Source organism: Leishmania donovani, chromosome 24, assembly GCF_000227135.1.
Source record: "Leishmania donovani BPK282A1 complete genome, chromosome 24".
Lineage (NCBI taxonomy): Eukaryota > Euglenozoa > Kinetoplastea > Trypanosomatida > Trypanosomatidae > Leishmania > Leishmania donovani.
Genome location: NC_018251.1, coordinates 847,568 through 870,784, shown reverse-complemented (window position 1 = coordinate 870,784; position 23,217 = coordinate 847,568). Strand labels below are relative to the sequence as shown.

General features: G+C 54.2%; 10 protein-coding genes across 10 annotated transcripts; all 10 read left to right on the top strand.

Annotated features, from left to right (window-relative positions):
• Positions 1-551: 551 nt before the first annotated feature.
• On the top strand, positions 552-1,604 carry LDBPK_242410 (mitogen-activated protein kinase; the record flags this gene model as incomplete). Its single annotated transcript, XM_003861281.1, has 1 exon — positions 552-1,604. One exon carries the CDS (start codon positions 552-554, stop codon positions 1,602-1,604), a length of 1,053 nt encoding a protein of 350 aa, XP_003861329.1.
• A 697-nt stretch (positions 1,605-2,301) lies between these two features.
• Positions 2,302-2,793, top strand: LDBPK_242400 (hypothetical protein, conserved; the record flags this gene model as incomplete). The annotated part of the gene is made up of 1 exon (XM_003861280.1): positions 2,302-2,793. The coding sequence occupies one exon, from the start codon at positions 2,302-2,304 to the stop codon at positions 2,791-2,793; it is 492 nt and encodes a 163-aa protein (XP_003861328.1).
• Positions 2,794-3,204: 411 nt separating this feature from the next.
• On the top strand, positions 3,205-3,912 carry LDBPK_242390 (hypothetical protein, unknown function; the record flags this gene model as incomplete). The annotated part of the gene is made up of 1 exon (XM_003861279.1): positions 3,205-3,912. One exon carries the CDS (start codon positions 3,205-3,207, stop codon positions 3,910-3,912), a length of 708 nt encoding a protein of 235 aa, XP_003861327.1.
• Positions 3,913-4,675: 763 nt separating this feature from the next.
• Positions 4,676-6,910, top strand: LDBPK_242380 (cullin-like protein-like protein; the record flags this gene model as incomplete). The annotated part of the gene is made up of 1 exon (XM_003861278.1): positions 4,676-6,910. One exon carries the CDS (start codon positions 4,676-4,678, stop codon positions 6,908-6,910), a length of 2,235 nt encoding a protein of 744 aa, XP_003861326.1.
• A 716-nt stretch (positions 6,911-7,626) lies between these two features.
• Positions 7,627-10,068, top strand: LDBPK_242370 (TFIIH basal transcription factor complex helicase subunit, putative; the record flags this gene model as incomplete). The annotated part of the gene is made up of 1 exon (XM_003861277.1): positions 7,627-10,068. The coding sequence occupies one exon, from the start codon at positions 7,627-7,629 to the stop codon at positions 10,066-10,068; it is 2,442 nt and encodes an 813-aa protein (XP_003861325.1).
• A 921-nt stretch (positions 10,069-10,989) lies between these two features.
• Positions 10,990-11,826, top strand: LDBPK_242360 (zinc-finger multi-pass transmembrane protein; the record flags this gene model as incomplete). The annotated part of the gene is made up of 1 exon (XM_003861276.1): positions 10,990-11,826. The coding sequence occupies one exon, from the start codon at positions 10,990-10,992 to the stop codon at positions 11,824-11,826; it is 837 nt and encodes a 278-aa protein (XP_003861324.1).
• Positions 11,827-12,486: 660 nt separating this feature from the next.
• LDBPK_242350 (notchless homolog, putative) lies at positions 12,487-14,055 on the top strand (the record flags this gene model as incomplete). Its single annotated transcript, XM_003861275.1, has 1 exon — positions 12,487-14,055. One exon carries the CDS (start codon positions 12,487-12,489, stop codon positions 14,053-14,055), a length of 1,569 nt encoding a protein of 522 aa, XP_003861323.1.
• Positions 14,056-14,627: 572 nt separating this feature from the next.
• On the top strand, positions 14,628-15,923 carry LDBPK_242340 (fatty-acid desaturase, putative; the record flags this gene model as incomplete). Its single annotated transcript, XM_003861274.1, has 1 exon — positions 14,628-15,923. The coding sequence occupies one exon, from the start codon at positions 14,628-14,630 to the stop codon at positions 15,921-15,923; it is 1,296 nt and encodes a 431-aa protein (XP_003861322.1).
• A 2,346-nt stretch (positions 15,924-18,269) lies between these two features.
• On the top strand, positions 18,270-19,400 carry LDBPK_242330 (hypothetical protein, conserved; the record flags this gene model as incomplete). The annotated part of the gene is made up of 1 exon (XM_003861273.1): positions 18,270-19,400. One exon carries the CDS (start codon positions 18,270-18,272, stop codon positions 19,398-19,400), a length of 1,131 nt encoding a protein of 376 aa, XP_003861321.1.
• Positions 19,401-20,245: 845 nt separating this feature from the next.
• On the top strand, positions 20,246-20,773 carry LDBPK_242320 (hypothetical predicted multi-pass transmembrane protein; the record flags this gene model as incomplete). The annotated part of the gene is made up of 1 exon (XM_003861272.1): positions 20,246-20,773. One exon carries the CDS (start codon positions 20,246-20,248, stop codon positions 20,771-20,773), a length of 528 nt encoding a protein of 175 aa, XP_003861320.1.
• Between the last annotated feature and the right edge of the window lie 2,444 nt (positions 20,774-23,217).

Genomic DNA, 23,217 nt, shown 5'->3' with positions numbered 1-23,217 from the left:
TGACTATGTGAAATTCTTCAAACAATTAAAGATGTACATATATATATATATATAGCAGTGTTATCTTACGAGCACCTGTTTTGATTTCTTCCAAACAAAAAAATCGAAACGTATTATTAATCAGCTGCGTATGGGATACTACCCCATGCGCACTCTGCACCCTATTCTCCTAGTTGCAGGACTAGCATTTGCGGATAGAGTTGTACCAGAGCGTGCACCTTGAGCAATGCCTGTGTGTAAAAGAAAAAGAAGAGAAGACAGAAAGTATGAAATGCTGCGTCGAAATGTTTCATGCTAAGCTTCCTTTTTTCTTTGTAGCGCTTTTTCCCCGATGCACTGTAACCTTTCTTTCCACTCTCGCTTTTGGTACTCTTTTTGCTCGGACTTTGTGGGCACTGCCTGCGGCCACTAACGAAAACAAATCATATTTCGACGGTCCTTCCACTCTAAAGGATAGTGTGCGATCGAGTGAGTGTGTTTCTTCAACCGCTTCTTTGTTTACTTCTTCTACTGTTTGTCTGCGGTGCGTGTGCGCTTCTTTCCGTGCGTTAATGCCCCCAAAACGGCCGCAGGCTCTAGAGAAGCTTCATGTTGCACCTCACGATAAGGCGGTATCCATCACGGATACCATGACGCTAGTAGTGAAAGGTGAGGGCGGAGTCGAAATGCGCGTGAAGCAGACGGGCATAGCCCAGGGTCCTGGCTCATCGTCGGCTAGCGGCCAACCAAAATCAGATGCTGTCATGAACAAGATAAAATTTGAGGATTTACGGATCGGCTCAGAGCTGGGAAAAGGCTCGCAAGGAAAAGTTCGTGTTGCACAGCACAAAATCACGGGCGAAAAGTACGCGATGAAGTACATTGCTTTTGACGGAGACTCAGATGACATGCGCTCTGCCTTGGAAGCGGAGCTTCGTCAGGTGGCTGCGGTGAAGCACCACAACATTGTCTCCTCCTATGAGGCGTTTTTCCGCGACGGCCGGCTGTACGTTGTCCTTGAGTACATGGACTGCGGAACCATGAACAATCTTATCGACAGACATCCGGAGGGTTTTAGCGAGGATATGCTTGCCTACATTGCACGTGAGCTGTTCAAGGGTCTCGAGTTCCTGCATCATCTAAACATGATTCACCGTGATATCAAACCTGCTAACGTCCTGGCGAACACGAAAGGGGAAATCAAGATCTCGGATTTCGGCGTAGCTAAAACACTTTCCGGTGGCGATCTTCAAACTCTTTCTGCACAAGGTTCGGTGCCGTACATGAGCCCAGAGAGAATACAGTCGAAGCCGTACTCGTTCAACAGTGACATCTGGAGCGCAGGGCTGACAATTGCGGAGTGTGCGTTTCGAGAGTACCCATTTGCCTCATTGAAGCCAAAAGTATTTGAGCTGTGCCAGGCAATAGCTTCGGGGACAGCAAAGATCAACTGGGATGATCGGGAAACCAAATTTAGCGACGAGTTCAAGGAGTTTATTGAGCTTTGTCTACGCCCGGAGGCCACACGCCCAAGCGCGACGGAAATGCTGAGCCACTCACTTATTCAAAAGGCGAGTAATGTGAACCCTCTGGAGGCTGGCAGATGGATGTCCCCAAAGAAGTGAATGAGTTCATTGTAAATATGACGTTTGGTGCACTTGTGGATGCGTACACGTTGCTGATGTCTGTGGGTGCGTGGGTGTTTGTTTTAAGCGGTTGAAACAATGAGCTTTCCTAGATGGATCAAAAAAAAACGTGAGGGAAGGCAGATTATGCCATCTGCTGTGTGAGAGGAAACCAACCACGAACATGTCGGGCTTCGAGGAAAGTTAAGAAGCGCCTCTGTCCTCTCTGCTTACAGTAGCCTTTGTTGATTGCAAATCGAATCCGCTCTCTCGGTCGTGTTGAGAGAAAGGTGTTTGCGACTTGTTCTCCTCTGCGTTTTCGGTCGATGCTATGGCTGTCATCCTCTCTTCTCTCTTTTCGCTTCGCTCTCTGTGTGTGCCATTTTTTTTCCAATTTTTTTATGGCCACTACGGTTTCTCTCTCTTTATGCATTGTGGTTTCTGTGGTATGCTAGCGTGACTGCTTCTTACGCTTGGTTTGTGTGGGGAACTTCTCACTTGCGTTGTATACAGATCAGGTTTGCGTGGTACGGTTCTGCTGTTGCGGACTCTGAAGGTGCTGGGTGCTTCGGAGGTGCATTTTTTTTTTCGGCGCATTCTATTTTTGCCATCATACCGGTGAAAAGAGTGAGGTTCTCTCCGTCAGCTAATGCAAGGCCGCTGACTGTGTATCGATTGGTGTAGAGTGCCGTGAACCATGCCTCCAAAGGCGAAGAAGGCTGCAACAGCCGCTTCTAAAGAGCTCTACTACGAAGACCAGCAGCTTGCAGATGATGTAGTCATTTTGGAAGAAAAGCTCAAGGGTCTCAAGCGAGTGTACTTGGATAGAATGATGGCGCTAGCTGAGCGAAAAAAGCAGCAGCTTATTTTAAGTGCCGAGCTGGATGCACTGAAGGCGGGCTTGGAAGCCAAAAAGAGTGAAAAAATCGATGTCTTAACTGACGGCACCCGAGTCTACAAGGTGAGAGAGCGCATGGCTCTGCAAGAGATTGCAACGCAGGACGCTGCCTTGCACGAGCTTCAAGAGACCAAAAAGAAACTGCAGGACCAGCTAGAGACCTGTACTGCCGATTTTGATAGCCGAATCAAGAGCAAGAAGAGAGAGTTGGAATCTCTCCGCGAGCGAACGGCGGACATGGAAAAGGAGTTTGCAGTGCTGCTGTCTGATGTGGAGCAATGCTCTCCGTAGCTTGTGAGCCTTTGCGTCTCGCGCGTGTGATGTAGATTAGGCAACCAATCCACAAAAGAAGAAGGCGAGGTTCATATTTCAAGCAAATGAAAAAAGAAACACAGCAGCATAAGTGGTGTAGCTGCTAGCTGTGGACGTACGCATTTTGCTTGCGTTTTCTTTTGCTACTTTCATTTGGGATGGCATCGACGCAACGGTGCTGACGCGGTTGCGTCAACCAATGTGAGACCTTTAGAATGAATGAGGCAGTAAAGTTTGCCGTCTTCTCCGCTGACGAATTCCAAAGAGGTTTATCGTTGTTTCTATCACCCCTTTCTTATTGTTTTTTGTTTTGCGTTCCACTCGGGCTTTTTTTTTGTCTGGCAAGACAGAGGCCCCTCGCTGCATTAGTAGGCAACGCGGTGTGTAGCGATGGAACGGTACGAGTCAATTGCAGGGCGCGCAGGCTTCGCGCGATCACGTGTGCTGCCGCGACGTAGTGACGCCTCGTCCTCAGCAAGTGTTTGCTACGAGAATGCGGCGAATTACCTACAACATGCTCGCGGCGCCGACTGCGCTACTGCTTCAAGCTCTGTCCCTGTCGACGTATGGGATGCTCTGTGCCAAGCTGAAGCCTCGGTTCTCCGCGTGGGTCAGCTGATCGAGGGTTGGCAACGTCTGGTAGCATACGAAGGCTGCACTACTAGCCATACTAGTGATTTGTCATCCCGACTCGCATCGCTGGAGAAGTCGCTGGACAAGCTGCTTTCCGAGTTTCCCAAAACTGCTGAGGAGCTGGTGACCTTGGATTACAACACGTCTCTGTGCTCAGCAGGAGCCAGATCGGTCTTGACAGCCGTGCCCAGCTTTCTCTCCATTACGGCATCGCTTCGCACCATCAATAGCAAGCTCTGCTCTCTTGACGGCTTTTCGCGAGAGGTGCTTCCGTTGATGCGGTGCGAAGACAATGTTTCGCGTCAATGTCTCCTTGTGGCGAATCGGCTGGACAGGTTGGAAGAGAAGCTGAGCACGGCTGAGGCGCTGGTTGCCGCGCTTGGACGCACTTCTGCAGCTAGCAATGCTATTTTTGAGCGTATCGGCATCAGGTATGAAGACATTACCCGCGCAGCAGCCATGTAAACACTGTACAGCAATCATATTGCGGGTGCACTGGAGTGCGGTTCTCCAGCTCAGGTTTTGAAAATGGATGGACGAGGAACCATCGGTGGCACAGAAAAGAGACACAAACATCTGCTGAGTTGCCTGTGGATCTGTTTTACAAGGTTCACCCTTCTCTCGCTGTTAGAGAGCTGATTCAGACAAACCAGCTTCCACAGCACTTGGTCTGCCTGCACTTACATCACCTTTTTCTGTTTCTTCGTAGCTGCTTCATCTTCGTATGTCTCTACCTTTCTCCTCGACTTCATGAGCCCACCCCATTTCAAACATCAAAATTGTGAAAGTTGGTTTCACCCGTGAGGCGTGTGCGTTTGTTCATCAGGACCCAACGTCGCAACTGTTCTTATATTCACATTATCCCAAATTTTTGTCTCGTGTGGATAAGCCAAGGCACCGGAGAAGGCGACGGCTTTGCAGCACAGGCAGCCCGGCGTGCTTTGCTGTGGAGCTGGGAAAACGCGCTGAGGCGGAGGCGTTGTGTCTGATCTGGAGACGTTAGTCGCGTAGATAATCACGTGAGGACTCGTACGGTGAAAGCAAAAACTGGAGCGGGCAGCCGCGTGCCCGCGAGCATCGTTTTAGGCTCTCTGGTCTTCGTCGCAGCGATCCATTTGAGCAAGCGCGAAAAGGGCGTTCTTTCTTCTCCTTTCTCCCTTCTTCTATGCTGTGAAATACTTCACCAGAACAGAAGTACTTGTTTCTTTCACCTCTGAGGGTAGCAACCATGTTGGAAGAGGATCGGCAGGCTTTGCGCAAGATGAAGGCAGACTTCGAGACCCTCGCCGACTTGGCGAATAGCGACTTCCAAGGATACAACACCTTCGAGAGACGAATGAACCACTACAATACCGTCTACACGGCAGCAACGCGGAACACATCGAAGGCTGCCGAGTACCCCGGCTATGACGCCGGGGAGCTGTTGTACATGGAGTACAATGAAATGCTTACTACCTACCTGTGGCGATACCGCGACCTTTCCGGCGACTCTGAACAGGAGCTTTTTCAGAAGATTTTGGACGTGTGGGACCACTACAAGATCCTAATGAAATGGAACATGCGGACGTTCGGATATCTATCCCGGTACTACATTGTGTACCATTCAAAGCCGTCGCTTCAGCAGGTGGGTCTGAGCATTTTTCTGGAGCAGGTCTTCAAGAAGAATGCCGACGTAGTGAGCTCGATTACGCAGAAGCTGCTTCTGAAAGAGAGGGCTGATCGCGTCGTGAGCACCGACGCAAAGCAGATCTCCACGGCAATCGGACTCTTTTCCTCCATGAACATCGAGGACACTCAGTCAATCTACCTCACCGCGTTTCTAGAGCCGTACTTGGACAAGACGAAGAGGGACTACGAGCGGTTTTTGCAGGAGTGGGATGCTGTAGCCGACGCGGCGGTTTTCCTTCGCTCCGTTCACGATGCCCTCACACATGAGCGGAGCATCTGTCGTCGCTACTTCTCCACGCAGGATGAAGAGCGCATTATGACGTGTGTCGAGGCTACCCTTGTCGACTCCCCCGTTACACGGCGGAAGCTAGTGGACTCGCCTTCCGGTGTTCGAGCGATGCTGCGAAGCCGGGACGAGGCCCAGCTGAAGATGTGCAACAGTTTCTTCTCCAGGCGCCAATCTGGCATCGCACTTCTCGCGGGCCTGATCAAGAAGGAAATCGAGACTGAGGGTCTGGAGCTGTGCGAGAGGTTCAAAGGTGAGGAGGCTTCCGTTGATGTCGTGGCCTACACCACGGGGATGATGCACTTGCAGGAGGTGTACCCGCAACTGCTGTCGCGCTGTTTTCAGCTCGAGTTCACTCTCTCCAAGGCTGTTCGTGAGGGGCTCGAGGCATGCTACAACCACGGCGTTGCCGTCACGAGCAGCTGCGGTGGTGGTGAAAGCCGCATCGTGCCCTTCTGTGAGTGGCTCTCGCACTATGTGAACCACCTCTTCCAGCACGAGGCGGGGCCAGCCAGCGTAGAGATGGATCGCATTGTAGCCACTTTAGCATATGTGACGGAGCGCGATCGTTTCATAGCTACGTCTCGCGAGCACATGGCCGACCGCATTCTTTTGCCTGTTAAAAAATTCAGCGAGGCAAATGAGCGCGCGCTCATCCAGCGCTTCCGGCAGCGCTGCGGCCCGACTAGCACCGCGTGCTTGGAGAGCATGCTGCACGACTGGGAGACCTCCAACAGTTTTCGTGCAATGGAGGTGTTGGCGAGCAAGAACGTACCCATGACATTCGAGGTGGAGCTTCTCGTTGCTAAGAAAGGGATCTGGCCATCTCGACTTTCCGACGAGCCCGATATTGTTGTTCCGCCATTCTTGCAGCGCGTCTTGGAGCCGCTTCGCGACGAGTATCTCTCCGGTAAGTCAGGCCGCGTGCTGACGTGGTCGCACGAGTGCAGCAGTGGCGAGCTGCAGGGCTCTTTCAAGAAAGGCACTCAGTTGTTTTTTGCGTGCGGCATCCAAGTATTGATTCTGCTGTGCTTCAACTCATCGCCAGTATGCACACCCCAGCAAATTGGAGACCGGTGCCATGCTACGTTCGCCTCACTCCAGCGATACCTGCCGCCTCTCATTCGCAGCCGCATCCTCACCAGGAAATCTGGGAAGGCGCTCTTACAGATGGATGACGAGCTTACAGTCAACGACGATTTCGTCTGCAGAGCGCGGCGGATGCGAATTCCTCCGTCGCTTGCGCGCGTGAGCGTTGGCGAAAGCGAACACATATCAAAGCAAGTCGAAGAGGACAGAAAGCCGGCCATCGACGGAGCGCTGGTGCGTATTATGAAAGGGCGTCGCTCCCTTGACCACGCGGAGCTAGTTCTTGAGTGTCAGCAGCAGCTAAGCTCACGATTTTTGCCGGATGTCAAGCTGATCAAACAGCGCATAGAGGAGCTGATCCGACGAGAGTACATTAGCCGCGATCCCCGCAGCAAAGGCGTCTACCATTATATTGCCTGAGTGGATACAAGCAGACGGGAGACACGGAGCCAGAAGCGTGGTGCCTCTCTCTCGGCACTGTTTTTATTTTTTACTGTGTGCTGATCGTACGACTTCTGACACTGCTGTAAGTGACTAGGATAACAAAGTACGATGGCCCTCGCCTTCGCCGACAAGGAAGGGGCAAAAGGCTGCGGATACAGGAGGTTGTGTGGTGTGGCGTCGACTATCGCTACTATCGATACAATGCGGTGCCGTTGCTAGGGCGGTGTGATGGTAGCACCCGCCGCCTGAGGTTGCAGTGCGAGGTCGTCTCGAGCGACAGCAACAACAGTGGAACATCAGCTGCGCAGTTGTCTCTGTCTCCTCCCTGTTCCCTACAAACGCACACAGGTACACGCCAGTGGGGGGAGGGGGGCATTGATTGCCCTCGAAAGGGAGGGCGCATAGGAGCTGCCCGGATGACTTTCTCCTCATTGCCCATCCATGCGCGTTTTCCTTTGTATTCTTGTTCTTGTTTCTCTCTTGTGTCGGACCACTTCCCTTCACTTCCTTCCTTTTTTTGAGTTTCCCGAAAACGCCATTCCATTGAATTCTCCTCTATCCCTTGCACCGTGGATCCTTCCACAGTTCGCTCTCACAGCGACGCAAAGGGACAGGAGTGCTGCATCAAGGCGACAGCAACGCCTCCAGGCTGGGTGCGACATGTATATGAATTTGTTGTGTATAGGCTGGCCATGAAGCTCTACGTTGAGGATGTGCTCGTGGTGTTCCCGTACGAGTACATCTATCCGGAGCAGCTGGACTACATAACGGAGCTGAAGCGCGGCCTTGACAAGGGAGGACACATGGTGTTGGAGATGCCGTCGGGCACTGGAAAGACAATCTCACTGCTGTCGATCTTGGTCGCGTATCTGCATCACCACGCCCACGAGAAGCGGAAGGTGGTGTACTGCACCCGAACAGTGGAGGAGATGGTGAAGACGATGGGCGAAATGCGGAAGCTGCTGAAGCACTGGGAAGCGGAAGGCGAGCAGCTTCGACCGCTGCGTGGCCTCTGTCTGACAGCGAAAAAGAACCTGTGCATTGAGACTAGCGTCGCCTCGCTTATACACCCGGACGAAGTGGACGCCGGCTGCCGCTCGATTACGGCTCCGTGGCAGCAGGAAGGGCGATGCGGGTATTATGACACGCTGGCTCAAGCACCATTAGAGCTTCCTCCAGGTGTGTACTCATTGGACGACTTGAAAGACTTTGGTGAGCAGCACCACGTGTGTCCCTACTACCTGGTGCGCAAGGCCCTCCCCGTCGTTGACATTATCGTGCACTCGTATCTGTACATGGTGGATCCCGTAGTGTCGGAGGTGACGAAGGAGTTCCTGAACGAGAACACGATTGTCGTGATGGACGAGGGCCACAACGTGGACGATGTATGCATCGAGGCCATGTCACTCATCCTCACGAAGAAAGACTCCCTGGACGCAAAGCAGAATATGAAGGACTTGAGCAAGGAGCTGGACCATTTGAAGGCGACGAACCGGCAGATGCTGCAGGATGAGTACGACCGCCTCGTGAACGGGCTGGCTATGACTGAGATGGCGCGCGACCCAGAGCAGCGCGCACTGGTGGAGGCGCCTGCGATTCCAGCCAACGTAGCTGAGGGCGCCATTCCCGCGTCGTTGCGCCAGGCCAACCACTTTCTCGCATTCATGCAGCGTCTTGTCGACTTTACGCATCGCATTGTGGCGCGCATCACTCGTACATACGTGGCTGACCCGCTGACGTTTCTCACGAAGCTGAAAGAGGAATGCGCGCTGGAGATTAGCCACTTCCGCTACTTGTCCGAGCGCCTGAAGGTGCTGCTGACAACCCTGCAAGTCACGAATGCCGGCAAGTACCGCCCCGTAGCGCTTATCGCACAGATGTACACACTGCTCTCCATGTACTACACGGATGACCGGTACGAAAAACCGGGGTTCGTAGTGGTGTGCGAGGCATTTGACCCAACGCGGCCGCAGATTCCAGATCCCGTCATCCGCACCGTCTGCGTGGACGCCTCTCTGGCGCTTCGGGACACTTTTGCCCGGTACCGCAGTGTCATCCTCACCTCCGGCACACTCTCGCCCATGGACATTTATCCGAAAATCCTGGGATTTACCCCGGCCATCTCGAAGTCGTTTCAAATGACCCTGTCACGCAAGTGCATTGCGCCAGTGATTGTGACCCGCAGCTCGGAGAGCGTGAGCATCACAGCTGAGGAGGTCACCAGTAGTTTCAAGGTGCGCACGAACCCAACTGCGCAGGCGCTCGTTACATCGGCGTACGAGAGCCTGCTACTCGAGCTGGCAAAGACGGTTCCTGACGGGATGGTGTGCTTTTTCACGGGGTACCAGTACATGGGCGAGGTGCTGCTCGCTTGGCACAGCTCCGGGTTTCTGCAGAAGCTGGCGAAGCACAAGCTCATCTTTGTCGAGACTCAGGGTGTGGAGGAGACGTCGGTTGCACTCGCCAACTACCGCCGAGCGTGCGACATTGGGCGCGGCGCCATATTCATGTCGATTGCTCGCGGCAAGATCGCAGAGGGAATCGATTTCGATCGCCATTACGGTCGTGCCGTGGTTATGTTCGGTGTTCCCTTTTTGCCCCCGAACGATGAGCCCCTGCGACAGCGGATGCACTGGATGGAGGTGTGCCTTGGCATATCAGAAAGCGAGTTTCGCAACTTCGATGCAATGCGCCAGGCGTCGCAGTGCATCGGGCGGGTGCTGCGCAACAAGACAGACTACGGAATGATGCTTCTGGTCGATAAGCGCTTCGCGCTCAATGACAAAGTCAAGAAGATTCCACGCTGGATCGTGCAGTGCCTGAAGAACAACACCAATCTGAGCGTTGATGCTGCCGTCGCGGTTGCCCGGGGGTTCTTCAAGGAGATGGCGCAGCCATGGGAGCACGAGAAGGACCTCGGCACCACTTTGCTCTCGAAAGAGACTCTCCGAAGGATGGGTAGACTGAGCTCATCAGCTGCCAAGTACGCATCTTTCTCGGAAACCCTAGCTGCCGAGAATGTGAGCACCGTGACGGCGCCAAAGACGGAGTATGAGGAGATTGTTGGTATCACCGCAGTGCGCGAGCCAGAGGCCGGTAGTCGAAAGCGCAAGCGAGATGGTGAGAGGGAGTGAGTGCTTCTCATCTTCGTCTTTCTTTTGCTTTTGCCCTGCTTGTAGTTCGCTCGGTGATGTAACGCTGCTGCATCTTCATCCTCTCTCTGCGCAGCACTGTTTGCGCTCCTCGCTCAGCCAGCTGCTCATTTTCTTTTAGAGGGCTTCCCTCCGTTTTTGCCGGTCGATCGCACTTGTAACTCAGCACTTTTGTTTTGCTTCTGTGCATTCCGGGACATGCAGCTATCGGTGCTCGCCACCGATTGTCTTCACGCAGTGGGTGGCGGAAACAGCGAGGACGAGGGGTAAGGACTCAGTCAACCCTCGCGCGGTCAATCCGCAGCGGTGGATCCTCCCCCATTCAGACGAGAGGACCGCACCGCTGCCGCGGTAGTTGCTCTGTTACTCCCCACCACCATTACCATCATGCTTCCACGGCTTGGCCACGTTGGACGCTGACTAGTCTTTCAGCAGGGTGCGATGGGGAAAGCTTGACTTTGCACAAAGCAGAGAATGCACAAGAACTGAGCGAGAAAAAAGTCGAGAACGAAATAGCAGTCCTAGAAGGTGGAGGTGTGGCGTGCATCATTGGGTACTGATCGTTAGAGCAAGCAAGTCGAGCCACATTTCGCTAGGGGTGATGGATGCCGTCGGCATGCTGTTGTACCGGTTTGAAATTTGTTGAACTGCACTCACTGTTGCCCTTTCCCCCGATGATTATCAATCTGGTGGTGGCTGACCTTCACCTCTCCTTCCCCCTTTTTGTGTTTTCTTCTTTCTTCGACTTCACATTGCATACGTTGGTCCCCTTTCCATGACATGGAGGGGCTGGGGCAACGAAAAAGGAGAGGGCAAGCCGGTGGAGAACGGGAGAGGGTGACTTTCTCGCTTTGGCAATCATATTTGACGTCTCCCAGGGCCACCGAAAGTGCACCCGGCCCAATGACGACATGGGAGGAGGCACTCACGTCGTGGGGGGCGGTGTATGCGGCACTGTTCCTACCGGCTATCTTGATGCTCGGCAACTTCGTTTTTGGCAAGTGCTTTGTGAGCGAGGCCATGTGCATGTCTCAGCACGCGCCTCAGTCGGTGCATACTCGGTCGCGCATCCTTGGCAGAGCACATGTCGCCCTCGTCACTCTCTCCTTCGCGTGGCAGTATTACATCGTGATGTTCGTGGCTCGAACCAAGACGGGCGGAAACGCTGATGCTCGAGCCTGCAACCCGCTCTTTTTTGTGTGGGACCTGGTCGACCACCTGCCGTATTTGCGAGGTGTGCAGTTGTCACTGCTGGTCCAGTGTCACTCCTCGGATGTTGCTTATCTCGTCCTCGTGGGGCTCTTCGCGCTCTTTTACGCGTCGTGCGTTTTTAGTGTACCCCAGGTCATCTCCCGTAGTGCTTCGGCGGAAGGGCATGACGGCATTTCTTACTGCCGGCGTTGTGGCTCCCACATCAAGCAGATGGACCACCACTGCTACTTTATCGGCAACTGCGTCGGTGACCGTAACAGGCGTTTGTTCCTGTGCTGTCTTGTAACCGGCGTTGCAAACCTCAGCTACCTCTTGTACAAGTATGCCCTGTGGACCCTCGCGCACGGTGACGCCATCACAAACTTTGGAGCAATTTTGGTGTTTGTGTTTGACGTGTTCTTGACCGCTCTTCTCGGATTTCAGATGTTCGTGTTGCGGCGTGGTTGGACGACAAGAGAGTTCCTGCGCCGCAGGCGGCACGCCAAAGAGCCGGTGGTGCGCTTCATACTCTGGCTCTGCTTCTTCTGACATTGCTTCCGTTGTCCCTAAGGGGTGCAAAGGTCGTGCTTATGAGAAGTTGTGCGGCGTTTTTTATCGTTTCGGTATTTTTCTGCTCTCAAATGATCCTTTCTCCCATGACCGCCAGCACTCTGACCGAGCGAGGGAAGGGAATGGGGGATTCAGGTACAGAGGAGTCACGGGGTACAGCGTGTGCCTCACGGCATCGTGGTCATGACGAAAAGTAGAAGCAGCGTGGCTGGAAAAAAAAAACAAAAAGACCCGCGCCTTTTGAGAATTGTATTTCTAGCTTCCTCGCACCGTCTGTGCCGCTCTCGCTTTCACCCAACTCCTGCCTGTTGGCGGTAACCTCCCTGCAGCAGCATCGTTTCTTCCATCGCGAATGTATCACATGCTATTCACAGCGCACCTCTCTTTTCATGCTTACATGTGTATATCCGTCCATCCTCCGCTTTTATTCTCATCTCGACTTGTTTGTTCTCTCGTGCCCCGTTTTTATGCGGCTCCCTCCGCCCACCCCCACCCCTGTCCCACACGCCTATACTGACGCCTCCTCTTTTTCTTATAAAACAGTATCGCCAAGCGGCAGCGGTTCTTCTCCATTTCGTGGAGTTTCACTACTAGCTCCAGTACTCGCTGCTGCAGTGCCGTTGTGGAAGGCCCACAGCCATGCCAGTGCGGAAAAAGCAGAAGCGCGACGTCGTTCGCGAGGTGGAGCTGCACAGCGACGAAGACGGCGGCACGGCGCCGAAGATCATGGTACGGCTTTTGGATGAACACGGGACACCAAGCGGCACTCAAATCCTGCTCCCTGCGTCTGCGACGCCGAAGCAGCTCGATGAGCTTCTCTCTTCACTACTGCAAGATGAAGAGGCGAAAACGATTCCGTACGCTTTTTTCATCGATGGCGAGCAAATCAACAGGAGCGTGCAGGACATCCTTTTCAGGAGGCAGAAGCACGACTACGTAGCGCGAATGCTGAAGGAGGGGCGGCGCGTGCGTCCGCAGGATGTTGAGAAGCTCGAGTTTGTTGCACCGGAGGAAACGGTGGTGGAGATTATGTACAAGCCGCAGGCAGTGTTTCGCGTTCGTCCCGTGACGCGCTGCGCTGGTACGCTGGACGGCCACAGTGAGGCCGTGCTGGTGGTGTCCTTTTCTCCAGACAGCCAGGTGTTGGCGACGGGTGGCGGCGACAAGGAGATTCGTATTTGGGACATGAACACCCTCACTCCCGTGGAGGAGCTTAAGGCGCACACGAGCTGGGTGCAGGTGCTCTCGTGGTCTCCGGATGGACGTTACTTGGTGAGTGGAAGCAAGGACGGGATTCTAGCCAACTGGACGCATAACGGTGGCTACGGCGATTTTAGGTGCAAGAAGCACAAGGCGCACACCCAGTACGTGTCTCATGTCTCGTGGGAGCCGCTGCACCGCAACCCTCAGTGCGACCGCTTCGTCTCGGCGAGCAAGGACGCGTCGTTAAAGATATGGAACATGGCAACGGGGCTGGAGCGCTCCTTATCTGGTCATCAGTCGTGCGTCACATGTGTGAAGTGGGGTGGCGAGGACCGCATCTACTCTTCCTCACAGGATCGTACGGTAATAGTGTGGGATGCCGGCACCGGCTCACCGTGGTGCGTGCTCCGCGGCCATGCGCACTGGGTCAATTTCTTGGCGCTCAGCACAGACCTTGTCACGCGCACCGGCGTTTTCGACCACGAGGATCGCAAGTTCAGCGCACGCGAGGACATGTGCGCGCACGCACGGAAGCGCTACGACGCTGTGGTGACTCGCTTTGGCGGTTCGGAGCGGCTTGTAAGCTGCTCCGATGACAACACGATGTTCTTGTGGAATCCGCAGCAGTCTGTCACGCCGGTGGCGCGCATGACAGGTCACCAGGGGGTTGTGTTTCACATCCAGTTCAGTCCGGATGGGACGATGCTAGCCTCGTGCTCAGCGGACAAGAGCGTGAAGCTCTGGAATGCAGAGGACGGCAGGTTCATCACCACCTTCCGCGGGCACGTGGCAGCGGTGTATCACGTCAGCTGGAGTCTCGATTCTCGCATGCTGGTGTCCGGCAGCAAGGACACCACTGTGAAGCTGTGGTCCGTAGCTAAGCGGGAGCTTGTCGAGGACATGTCCGGTCATAGCGATGAGATTTACGCGACAGACTGGAGCCCTGATGGGCAGAAGGTGGCCACAGGTTCGAAGGACAAGCGCGTGCGCATCTGGGTTCACTAACGCAGCACTGCTTATTAGCATTCGGTGCTGTTCCCATGTCCTTTTCCTTGACATGCGTGTGCGTGTGGCCACTTCTCGTTTTTTTTTAATGACGTTCTACTTCGTGTAAGACTTTAACTGTGCGCTTGCACTCGCAAACGTGCGCCTCTATTTTCCTCCAAAGGGGGAAAAAGGATGAACTGTGCAACGCGAAAGCAGAACAATAAAGGCGAGCCAGAGCAGACGCCGCGACGAAGCAGCACCCGCTGAGAGTGTAGGCACACCCCAATCACGAGGCCAGCGCTGGTGAGACCAGGCACTTGCACACACTAGCACACACTTTCTGACAGACCATGTTCTCCAAGTCTACAATGCGCTACACTTCCCTCGTCCATCTTCCCTTCCCCTCCTCCCCCGCTTCCCTTTGCTGGTGCCTCCTCGTGTTTCTCGCCGTATATTGTTGTGTCGTCGATAACCTTCCTTGCGCGGTGTCCGGGCTGGATAACACAACAACGGCTTCGTTTAACTGCTGACGTACTGTGCGAACAGTCAGCGTGTTCTTGCGACAGGTTTTTTTTTCTGTGCTATTAACGATGACCTCGGTGGAGAAGAAGGGTAAGGATATGACGGAGGAGACCACGCGCCGCCAGCCCACGTACCAGGAGGGCAACTATGAGATCAACTATGTTGCCGTGGCTGTCCTGGGCCTTCCCATCGCTGGCGTCCTCGCTGCCGTGTTCATGGGCGTGCCGCTGCAGTGGAAAACGTTTGTCACCGCCGTGGTTTTCTACATGTTCAACGGTTGCCTTGGCGTCACCGTTGGCTACCACCGTCTGTTCTCACACCGCTCATACACGGCCTCCACTGCGTTCCAGTGGCTGTGCGCCTTCGCTGGTGCGGGCTCTTTCGAAGGCTCGGCTAAGTGGTGGGGCCGTAACCACCGCATTCACCACCGTTACGTGGACACGGAGAAGGACCCCTACAACGCGCAGCGCGGCTTCATTTTCTCGCACATGGGGTGGATGATCATGAAGCAGGACTACTCCCTGCTCGGCAAGGTGGACGTGTCGGACTTCAAGTACAACTACGTTATCCAGTTCCAGCACAAGCACTTTTTTAAGATGGCGATGCTCTCCGGTGTCATCCTACCCACGGTGATCTGCGGCCTCGGCTGGGGTGACTGGCTCGGCGGGTACTTCTACGCCGCCCTCGCGAAGATCGTGTTCGTTCACCACTGCACCTTCTTCATCAACAGCCTGGCTCACACGAACCTCTTCGCTGCGGTGCAGAACTACTCGGACCGCCACTCGTCGCACGACTCCTTCGTGTGCGCGCTGTTCACCTTCGGCGAGGGCTATCACAACTTCCACCACGAGTTTGCCCAGGACTACCGCAACGGGATCAAGTGGTACCACTACGACCCCACCAAGTGGATCATCCGCGCGGTGTCGTTTCTTGGTGGTGCCAAGAACCTCGTGCGCACGCCGAAAGACGTCATCGACGCTAACTTTAACAAGATGCTGCTAAAGAAGTCGAGGAAGGCGATGGAGCAGGCACAGACCCGGCTAGACCAGCTCGACATCCCCATCTCCGCGGAGTGGACTTGGGAGAAAGTCCAGGATGAGGTGGCGAAGGGCCGCAAGCTGACTGTCATCAACAACGACGTGATTGACCTGATGCGCAGCATTCCGACGGGCGCTGGCTACACGCACAGCAGCAAGGACGTCATCTGGTACTCGAACCACCCCGGCGGCCAGCGCATCCTGGACATGTTCGTTGGCAAAGACGCGACGGCGGCGTTCACTGGTGGAGTGTACGCTCACTCGTGCGGCGCGGAGTCCTACCTTCAGCACCTGCGCGTTGCGAAGCTGAAGGTGGCGACCGATTAAGGCTGATGTGCTGAAAGGCGGCATAAAAGGGGTCACGTGAAGGAAAGGCGAACCTGCTCGCAGATGCACTTTAGTTTTTTTTTCCGTCCTCGTTAGTAACTCTGCCCAGAGACTCTTGACTAGGTTGCAGCAATCTCGAGGGTTGGAAGCAACGCGGAGAGGGTGATGACGCACTTCACAAGCGTGCATGCTGTCCAGCCTATTTACTTCTCACTGGGTATGTGTACATGCGTGGTACGAGGCCTCCACGCCTGAGTGTCTTGCCGCGCAGAGATGCACAGGCGGAGGACATGTTCGTCTCTTGAAGCCGTTTTTTGTGCTCTGAAGTGCGTGCGTGTGTGTGTGTGTGCACGTGCGCCATTTCGGCTTTTGTTTAGCCCCGCTGTTGTGGAGCGCCTTTCGTTATTGTAATTTTCGTCTCCCATGCGTGTGTGCCGTCGCTGAAAGTGTCGGAAACGGTGTCCGTGGTGAACTCGAACGGGGGTATGGCGGAGTTGAACAAAGCGAGCCTCGCTTTGCAGGTGGTTTTCAGTGTGAGCTACATGCTTCCCCCGGTGCTCACGTAGCACGGATCGACGGTGTCGCTCACAACGCCTACAGCCTGCACTGCATCACTGGAAAATGTAAAGATAAAAACAAGCACTGGAGGGAGAGCCGTTAGAGAGATGCACATTTTCTAACAGGCACGCGCTAGCACGCTGCTCGATTACCCACGAGAAGGTTTAGCGGTACTGTGCGAAGCAGAGAGAAACTCAAGAAGCCAAACGAATAAAGAGGGTACAGTGCACTTTTAGTTTTGCCCTTCTTTTTCCTTTTATCTGCTTTTCTTCTCCTTGGTGCGCTGGGTAGTTTTCTCTCTCCCTCGCCACGTGTCGTCCTGTCTTTTGCTTGTCTACTTTGGTGTCGGCGAGTCAGTGATGTCTGAGTGAAAAGAGCAAACCAAACACACTTCAGAGGCCTGCGCGAAATTGGTGCGGCTGAATCGTCGTTGTCTCCTGTCACGGCTAAGCAATGACAATGAACACAGAAATGTCTCCTGGTAAACTTCATCGACGCAGTGAGGAAGAGAAAAGGACACGAATAGGATAAACCAAAGAAATCAGGAGCGAAATCAACGCCAACGAACACGACGCGGATGCACCAGAAAAAGAGTGAAGCGAAAACACACACAGACCCGCACCGTGCGGTTATAGTGGCTCATTCTGCTCTCCGTCCTGCTCGGTGCGCTGCTCCCTGCCGTTGTTCAAACTTATAGTGATATGCCGAGGTGCGGCTAAGCAGAATCGTGACATGCTCCCAATAACATCCGTACCCGTTCCCTCCCTTTACGCCAGCTCGCAAAGAAAAGGCGTGGGTGAGAGTACACATAATGCTGTGAAGTTGTTCGGGCGTCGGAGCAAGGTGATCGATACGCACTGCCGCACAATTGTTTTCTCTTTTGCGTCTTGCATACTCTATGCCATCAGCCATGGTTCTTTCTTGTTTGTCCTTGCTCATTTCTTTGTATTCTCGGACACATCTGTTGTGCAGGCACACGTATACACCATACCCACAAGCCGTGCGTACATGTTGAGCACATGTGTTTTTTTTTTATTATTGTTTTCGTAGTTCTGTTTTTGCTTTCGTTGTGTTTCTCAGGCTCCTTCGTCGCTCTGACCATCTCTCACTCTCCTGATCTCACTGTGTCTTTGTCTGCTTCTTCAGCAGCCAGAGAGAACGCGGAAGAGATGGACAAAAAAGGGATCGACTCAGGCTTTCATTTTTTTTTTCTCTTGGAGCTAATATCGGCGCTGTGGTGCTCTCTGTCCATTCTCGTTCTTTCATCCATTATTCTCCCATTGCCAGGCAAACGCGCCGAAAAAAAAAAGAAAGTCGGAGACCATTCACAGCTTCAAGGCACAGTGGCTGCATCAAGCAACCGATCTGCGCCGTTGTGTGTGTGTGTGTGTGTGTGCCTGCGCACCTTCAGGTTGTAGCGACCGATCTTTTCTTGATCACTTCGCGGCCTCTCTTTGTGAGAGTGTGCGCCTCTGTATATGTCTGTGTTTCAGGAGGATTGTGCTTCTACTGGGGCACATGGTGTTCCCTTATGAATGCGCCCCTGCTCTTTGCACCGCGTATTGTGATGTCTTGACGCGGAGCAACACAGCGCTCAAGCCGAATGTCGCTCTCTCTCTCTCTCTCTCGTGCGTCTTACGTGCGGCGGCAGTGCTTGGCTTCTCCTTGCTCTCCTCTGTTCGTTCTCCTACTGTTGCTCATCGTTTCTCCGCTGCATGACGTCTAAAAAACAACTCCCCTCTTTCTGAATAGCGTCTCTCGCTGCTGCGCAGAAGACGAAGACGTGCGATGTGGGGTGCCGGGACGCGTTGCACTCCTCGAGTTGCTGCTACTGTGTTGGCCGTCATGGCCTTGTCGGCTCTGGTGTACACTACGGCGCGACGCGGTGTGCCACGCGTCATGGGTAGCCGTTTCTTTTCCTGTGGCGCATGCGCCTCCCCGATTGCTACTATCGATCCAGTTGTTGCCGAAGAAAACTCCATCGAGAGGAGACTGCCGCCTGAGATTAAGGCCCTACATGCACAGGCTGTGGCGAACGGCGAGGACACGTACATTGATCTGCGCACGGGCTTCACTGTGTTTACCCGCCTTGGGCTGATGCGAAACATGAAGTGCTGCGGGAACCGGTGCCGCCACTGCCCCTTTGGCCACGCAAATGTCCAGTCCAAGCGCTTGATGACAACCGAAGCAGGAGGTCCTTTCGGGGCCACGTCCGCCGCCTCCGCGGCCACTAGTGTGGATGCGTCTTCCGCCGCCCCTACGGCAGCCTCAAAAGATGGGAAAGAGGTAGGTGGTGGTAAAGTACCCAAGCATAGTATGGTCTACACCAAGACAGGGGACAACGGATCATCTGCCCTATTCACTGGCGAGCGCCGAAGGAAAGCAGATGCCGTGTTCGAAGCTCTTGGTGCGATCGACGAGCTCAGCAGCCATGTGGGGCTCGCCAGGGCGATGCTACGCAGCGCCGCGGAGAGGCATGAGCACGATGAGGCGATGATGAGCCTGCTGGCGGAAATCCAGCAGGAGCTGCTGAACGCCGGAACGGTTGTGGCAACGCCAACGGCGAAAAACGTCGAGGACGAAACTGCAAAGCATATGACTGAGATTCTCGAGGGCTACCGCTTTCCCGAAAAAACGGAAGAGCTAGCGAAAAACATCGACATCATTGACAGCCGCCTCGCTCCGTTGCGCGTTTTCATTCTACCTGGAGGTGGTAACGTGGCCTCTGCCCAGCTGCATGTCTGCCGCACCACTTGCCGGCGTGCGGAGCGGCGGATGGTCACGCTGGGCGACTTGTACGGCGCGACCTACACGAATCACTTGCGCCAAGCCACTGTGTACATGAATCGGCTCAGCGATTTTTTTTTTGTAGCGGCCCGCAGCGTTGCGGAGGAGGATATTGTCCGGAAGTACGACTGAGCGGCGCGCGCTCCTCCATAGCATCGTTGTCACGGCATTTTTTTTTGCGGCGTTTTCCCACCCCAGCACTGGCGCACTGCGACGCGAGAGAAATGAATGGCTTGTGTGCCATCAGCATCGGTTGTGAGCTGCAGAACCAGTAGTACCATCTCTCACCCCTTTCTTTTTTTTTGTCAGTGGCTGTCGCCGAGCTTCACTATTCTCACTATCTTGTCTCCACTCGTTTTCGTCCTCTCTCATCTTGCGTGTTTCCTCGGGAGAACACATGTTTGCGTCCGTGTAGCTGGCACCGGTCTCCCTCGGTATGGGCTGGTGTGCAGTGATGTTTTTGCGGACTGCCCGTGGATGGAGGCTTTGTTTCCACAGCAGAGGTAGAAGAGATGGGAAATGATGTCGTGAACGGCAGCGCCAAGTGGTGTGTTTCACCACACGTTTCATGCGGTAGACGTACTGCTGGCGCTTCTTTCCTTGTATTTCTGCTTGTGTGTGGGCCGCCGCCTCAGAGGTGACGGATGAACACTCGTGCACCGTCGAGACCTGGTCGCAGGCCACGGGCGCTCAACGGTGAAGAGGGGAGGAGTTATATGTTACACACTCGCCCTCCGTAGACCACCCTTTTCACCATGCTCTGACGGTCTTCCTCTTTCCAGCTCTGCTCTAACCACCACTCCTCTCTCTGCCTATGTTGCTCCGCGCATGCCCAGTGATAACAGCTCGCTGCATCGTCGTGCCCTGTCCCTCTCCCTCCATCACCAGCTCTTCATACTCCGCTAGTCCGCCCGCGCCATCGCGTTTTTAGCGTTTTCTTTTCCCTTTGACACTTCACCGTTGCTCCCCGCATCACGATGAACGAGTTGGAGCGGAAGCGGCGCACGTTCCGCATTTGGCTGGCGATCTACATAATATTCGCCCTGGCCTACCTCTCGGGCGTGCTACTTTTTTGCTTTGTGCACCAGAACTACTGGGCCTGTGGCGGCTTCGTCGTCGTGATTCTGTTGATCGCCCTGCGCGTGGCGCTCTTGGCGACGCCGCAGTACCGCCTGTACAAGATTTTCCCTCCCTGCAGTTTCAGCCGCATTGCATACCAGACGTTCTTTCTTTGCGCTTGCCTGGTTGGGATCAGTCTGGGGGTGTGGCTCATGGCGAGGGGCATTAAGCATCGCCAGTCCTGGACAGCGCGCTCGTACTTTTGTGGAATGACCGGCATGTGGATGGCGGCGAAGTGGAGCTACATCGTGACTGTGCCCATCTACGACCTGCGAGAGGATACACTCGAGGAGGACGCGCTTATCAGGCTTGGCCTCATTGATTCAGGGAAAGACAAGGCGTCTGGCAGCAACGAACCGGTGACGTTAAAGGCGAACTGTGCATAGAGTGTAGACAGCTCCCCACACCGTCCGTCCTGTCGGAGCACCTTCGTGTACTCACTCCTGAACGAAAAGAGCTCGAAAAGGAAATCGAGTGGATGTGCCTGGCGCGGGTGTATGCAGATGGGTGAGGTGTGGAGAAGGGGGCGAGGGGCATGTGCAGACGCCTCCTTCTCTTCCTCGTCATGCATTCATTTAGTCTGCCGCTTCTCGCTTTCTCCCATTCCCCCTCTCTCCCAACATACATCATCGCCACCACCGCTGGACGTTTTCGTTCTGCCGCTTTTTGATGGCCGCCCTCAGCGAGACCACGTGCAGGGAGAGAGGGATGAGTGGCGACAGCGGCATCAGAAAACGCCATTCCTCCCACGTCTTAGTTGTTTGCTCGCCGTTCCTTCTTTGTTTTACTTTCCAGCCTCCATCTTCGCCTTCCTTTTTGTGTGTGCCCGCGCGTGTGTAGGAAGGCCAACCCTATAGGTCATTTGTTTCTTGTACTGCACCTATTTGTTACACACACACACACCCAACGGCACTCGAGAGAGTTGGGTAGGGGCGGTGAGAAGGGAGTCCCCCTCTTCCTACTCGCCTGTCTACCCCCCCCCCCACGTTTCTTTTCCCTATTTATGCTGTTCCTCCTCTATAGCTTTTCTCTCTTGTCCTCCAGTTTTTTTCGTGCTCTTAGCGCCCTCCTCCTTTGCAGCCTACGTCACTTCGTGGCGAAGAGCATCAAGTGGCAAGTGGGGAGCGGGAGATGAGTGTCGACTAGGTAGCGAGAAGTTCGCTTATCAGCTGCGTCGCGCTAGCGATCCTTTTTCTCCCTTTTTCGTGCTTTCACCCGAAGTTTCCAGAGAGATCGCGGGCAATGGAGACCCCGACAGACATGTTTGTTGCTCTGTGTGTCTTGGTGCTTCGTTCTGTTCACCGGCTTTGTGCGCTCGGACTTCTGCAGGTGATGTTTGCGCTGACGGCCGCAGTCGTGCTTGTATGTGCGTCTGCGCATTCCCCCTCCCCCTCCTTCCTCCCTTGCGTAACACGGTACTTTGTTTTCCATGTTCACAGAATCGTCGAAAATCACCACCACTCCAACCAGGAGGAGACCGCGATCGATTTCACATGGAGGCGCACGTGACGGAGGAGAAAGAGAGGGAGTCAGACACGCGCGCAAGGGACATATATGTGTATGTATAGGTTTCAAGCGTACAACTTCCACTATCAACTGTTTTTTCTTTTACTTTCTGGCATGACGAGTTTCTAAAGGAAAAAGACAAGCACACGCACAAAATAAAACTCGCAACCCTCATCGGCAAACAAAGACAAGAGCCAGCCTAAGACACAGGCAAGCGGACACACGCTCACAGCGAAGGAAGCGAAAAACAGAAGTAAAGTGAGCGCTTCGGTAAACCGCACAAGAGAGAGCACTATAGCAACCGTCAATTGTGAAGGTAACAGATACGTGTGTTTGCGTGACTGTGTTGGGGCCGGGCGGCTGATAAACAAAGGAAAGCGAAAGCGGAGAGGAGTAGCGTCATTCGTAGGCGGATGCAGCAGCACCACCCTTCTCAGCAACACCTGTGCAAGGGAGGATATACCCTTCTCTCCCCCTCTTTCTGCCCTTCTCCCTACACTACCTGCTTTCTCCATTCAATGATGACAGAGGGCAGCAGTTCAATGTGGGCAGAAGAGGCTACGCGCACTTGGTGTTTTGAAATGCCAGCTCTGTTGCCGGTTTGCACATTGGCGCGCGTGTGTGGGAGGTGGGTGAGTGGGTGGGTGGGTGAACGCCTATGTGGCGCACAGCCGCCTTTCTCGAAATTTTTTCTTTCCTGTATTGCCCCCTACTCGTAAAACAACAAAAAAACGTGCAACTTCACTTGTCCCCGAGAGTGGCATATGCGTGTGTGTTGAGAGGGTGCGAGAAAACGAAAGACACCCCCCTCACCGTTTTGTTAGTGTCGCGTATGCTATGGCGCGTCTGCTAGAACGCATTCGATTCGTGCGGGACTCAGGAGGTTGGCGTTCGTGACGGAGAATTCAGAGCATCCACACGTAAAGCAAACAAGCTGAAGAGTCTGCTACTGTGTGGAGGAAGGATTTGGTAGGTCCTAAGTACCTTGTTGCGATCCCTTCCTGTCCCGCAGACCTCCCTGTCTGAGGCTCCTCGACCGTTGTGGCGATGAACCAATTCTGCGATGCACCCTTTTCTGTCTGCTGTCCTCCTCGCTTTACTTCTTGTACTTCGGTGAACGCTACAATCTACACGTGTGTTGTGCGAGGCGATCGCTGTTTCCTCTTGTATACGGGGCGGTGGAAGTCTTGACGGGTGCATGACAGAATTCGCCAAACAGCAGGTGCTGTACTGTGCCCCGTATCACTCGACCAAGTTGTTTTGCCTCTACGTGGAGCATCTTCACAGGATTCAGCTGATAACATCCTCTTTTCTTCAGATACGT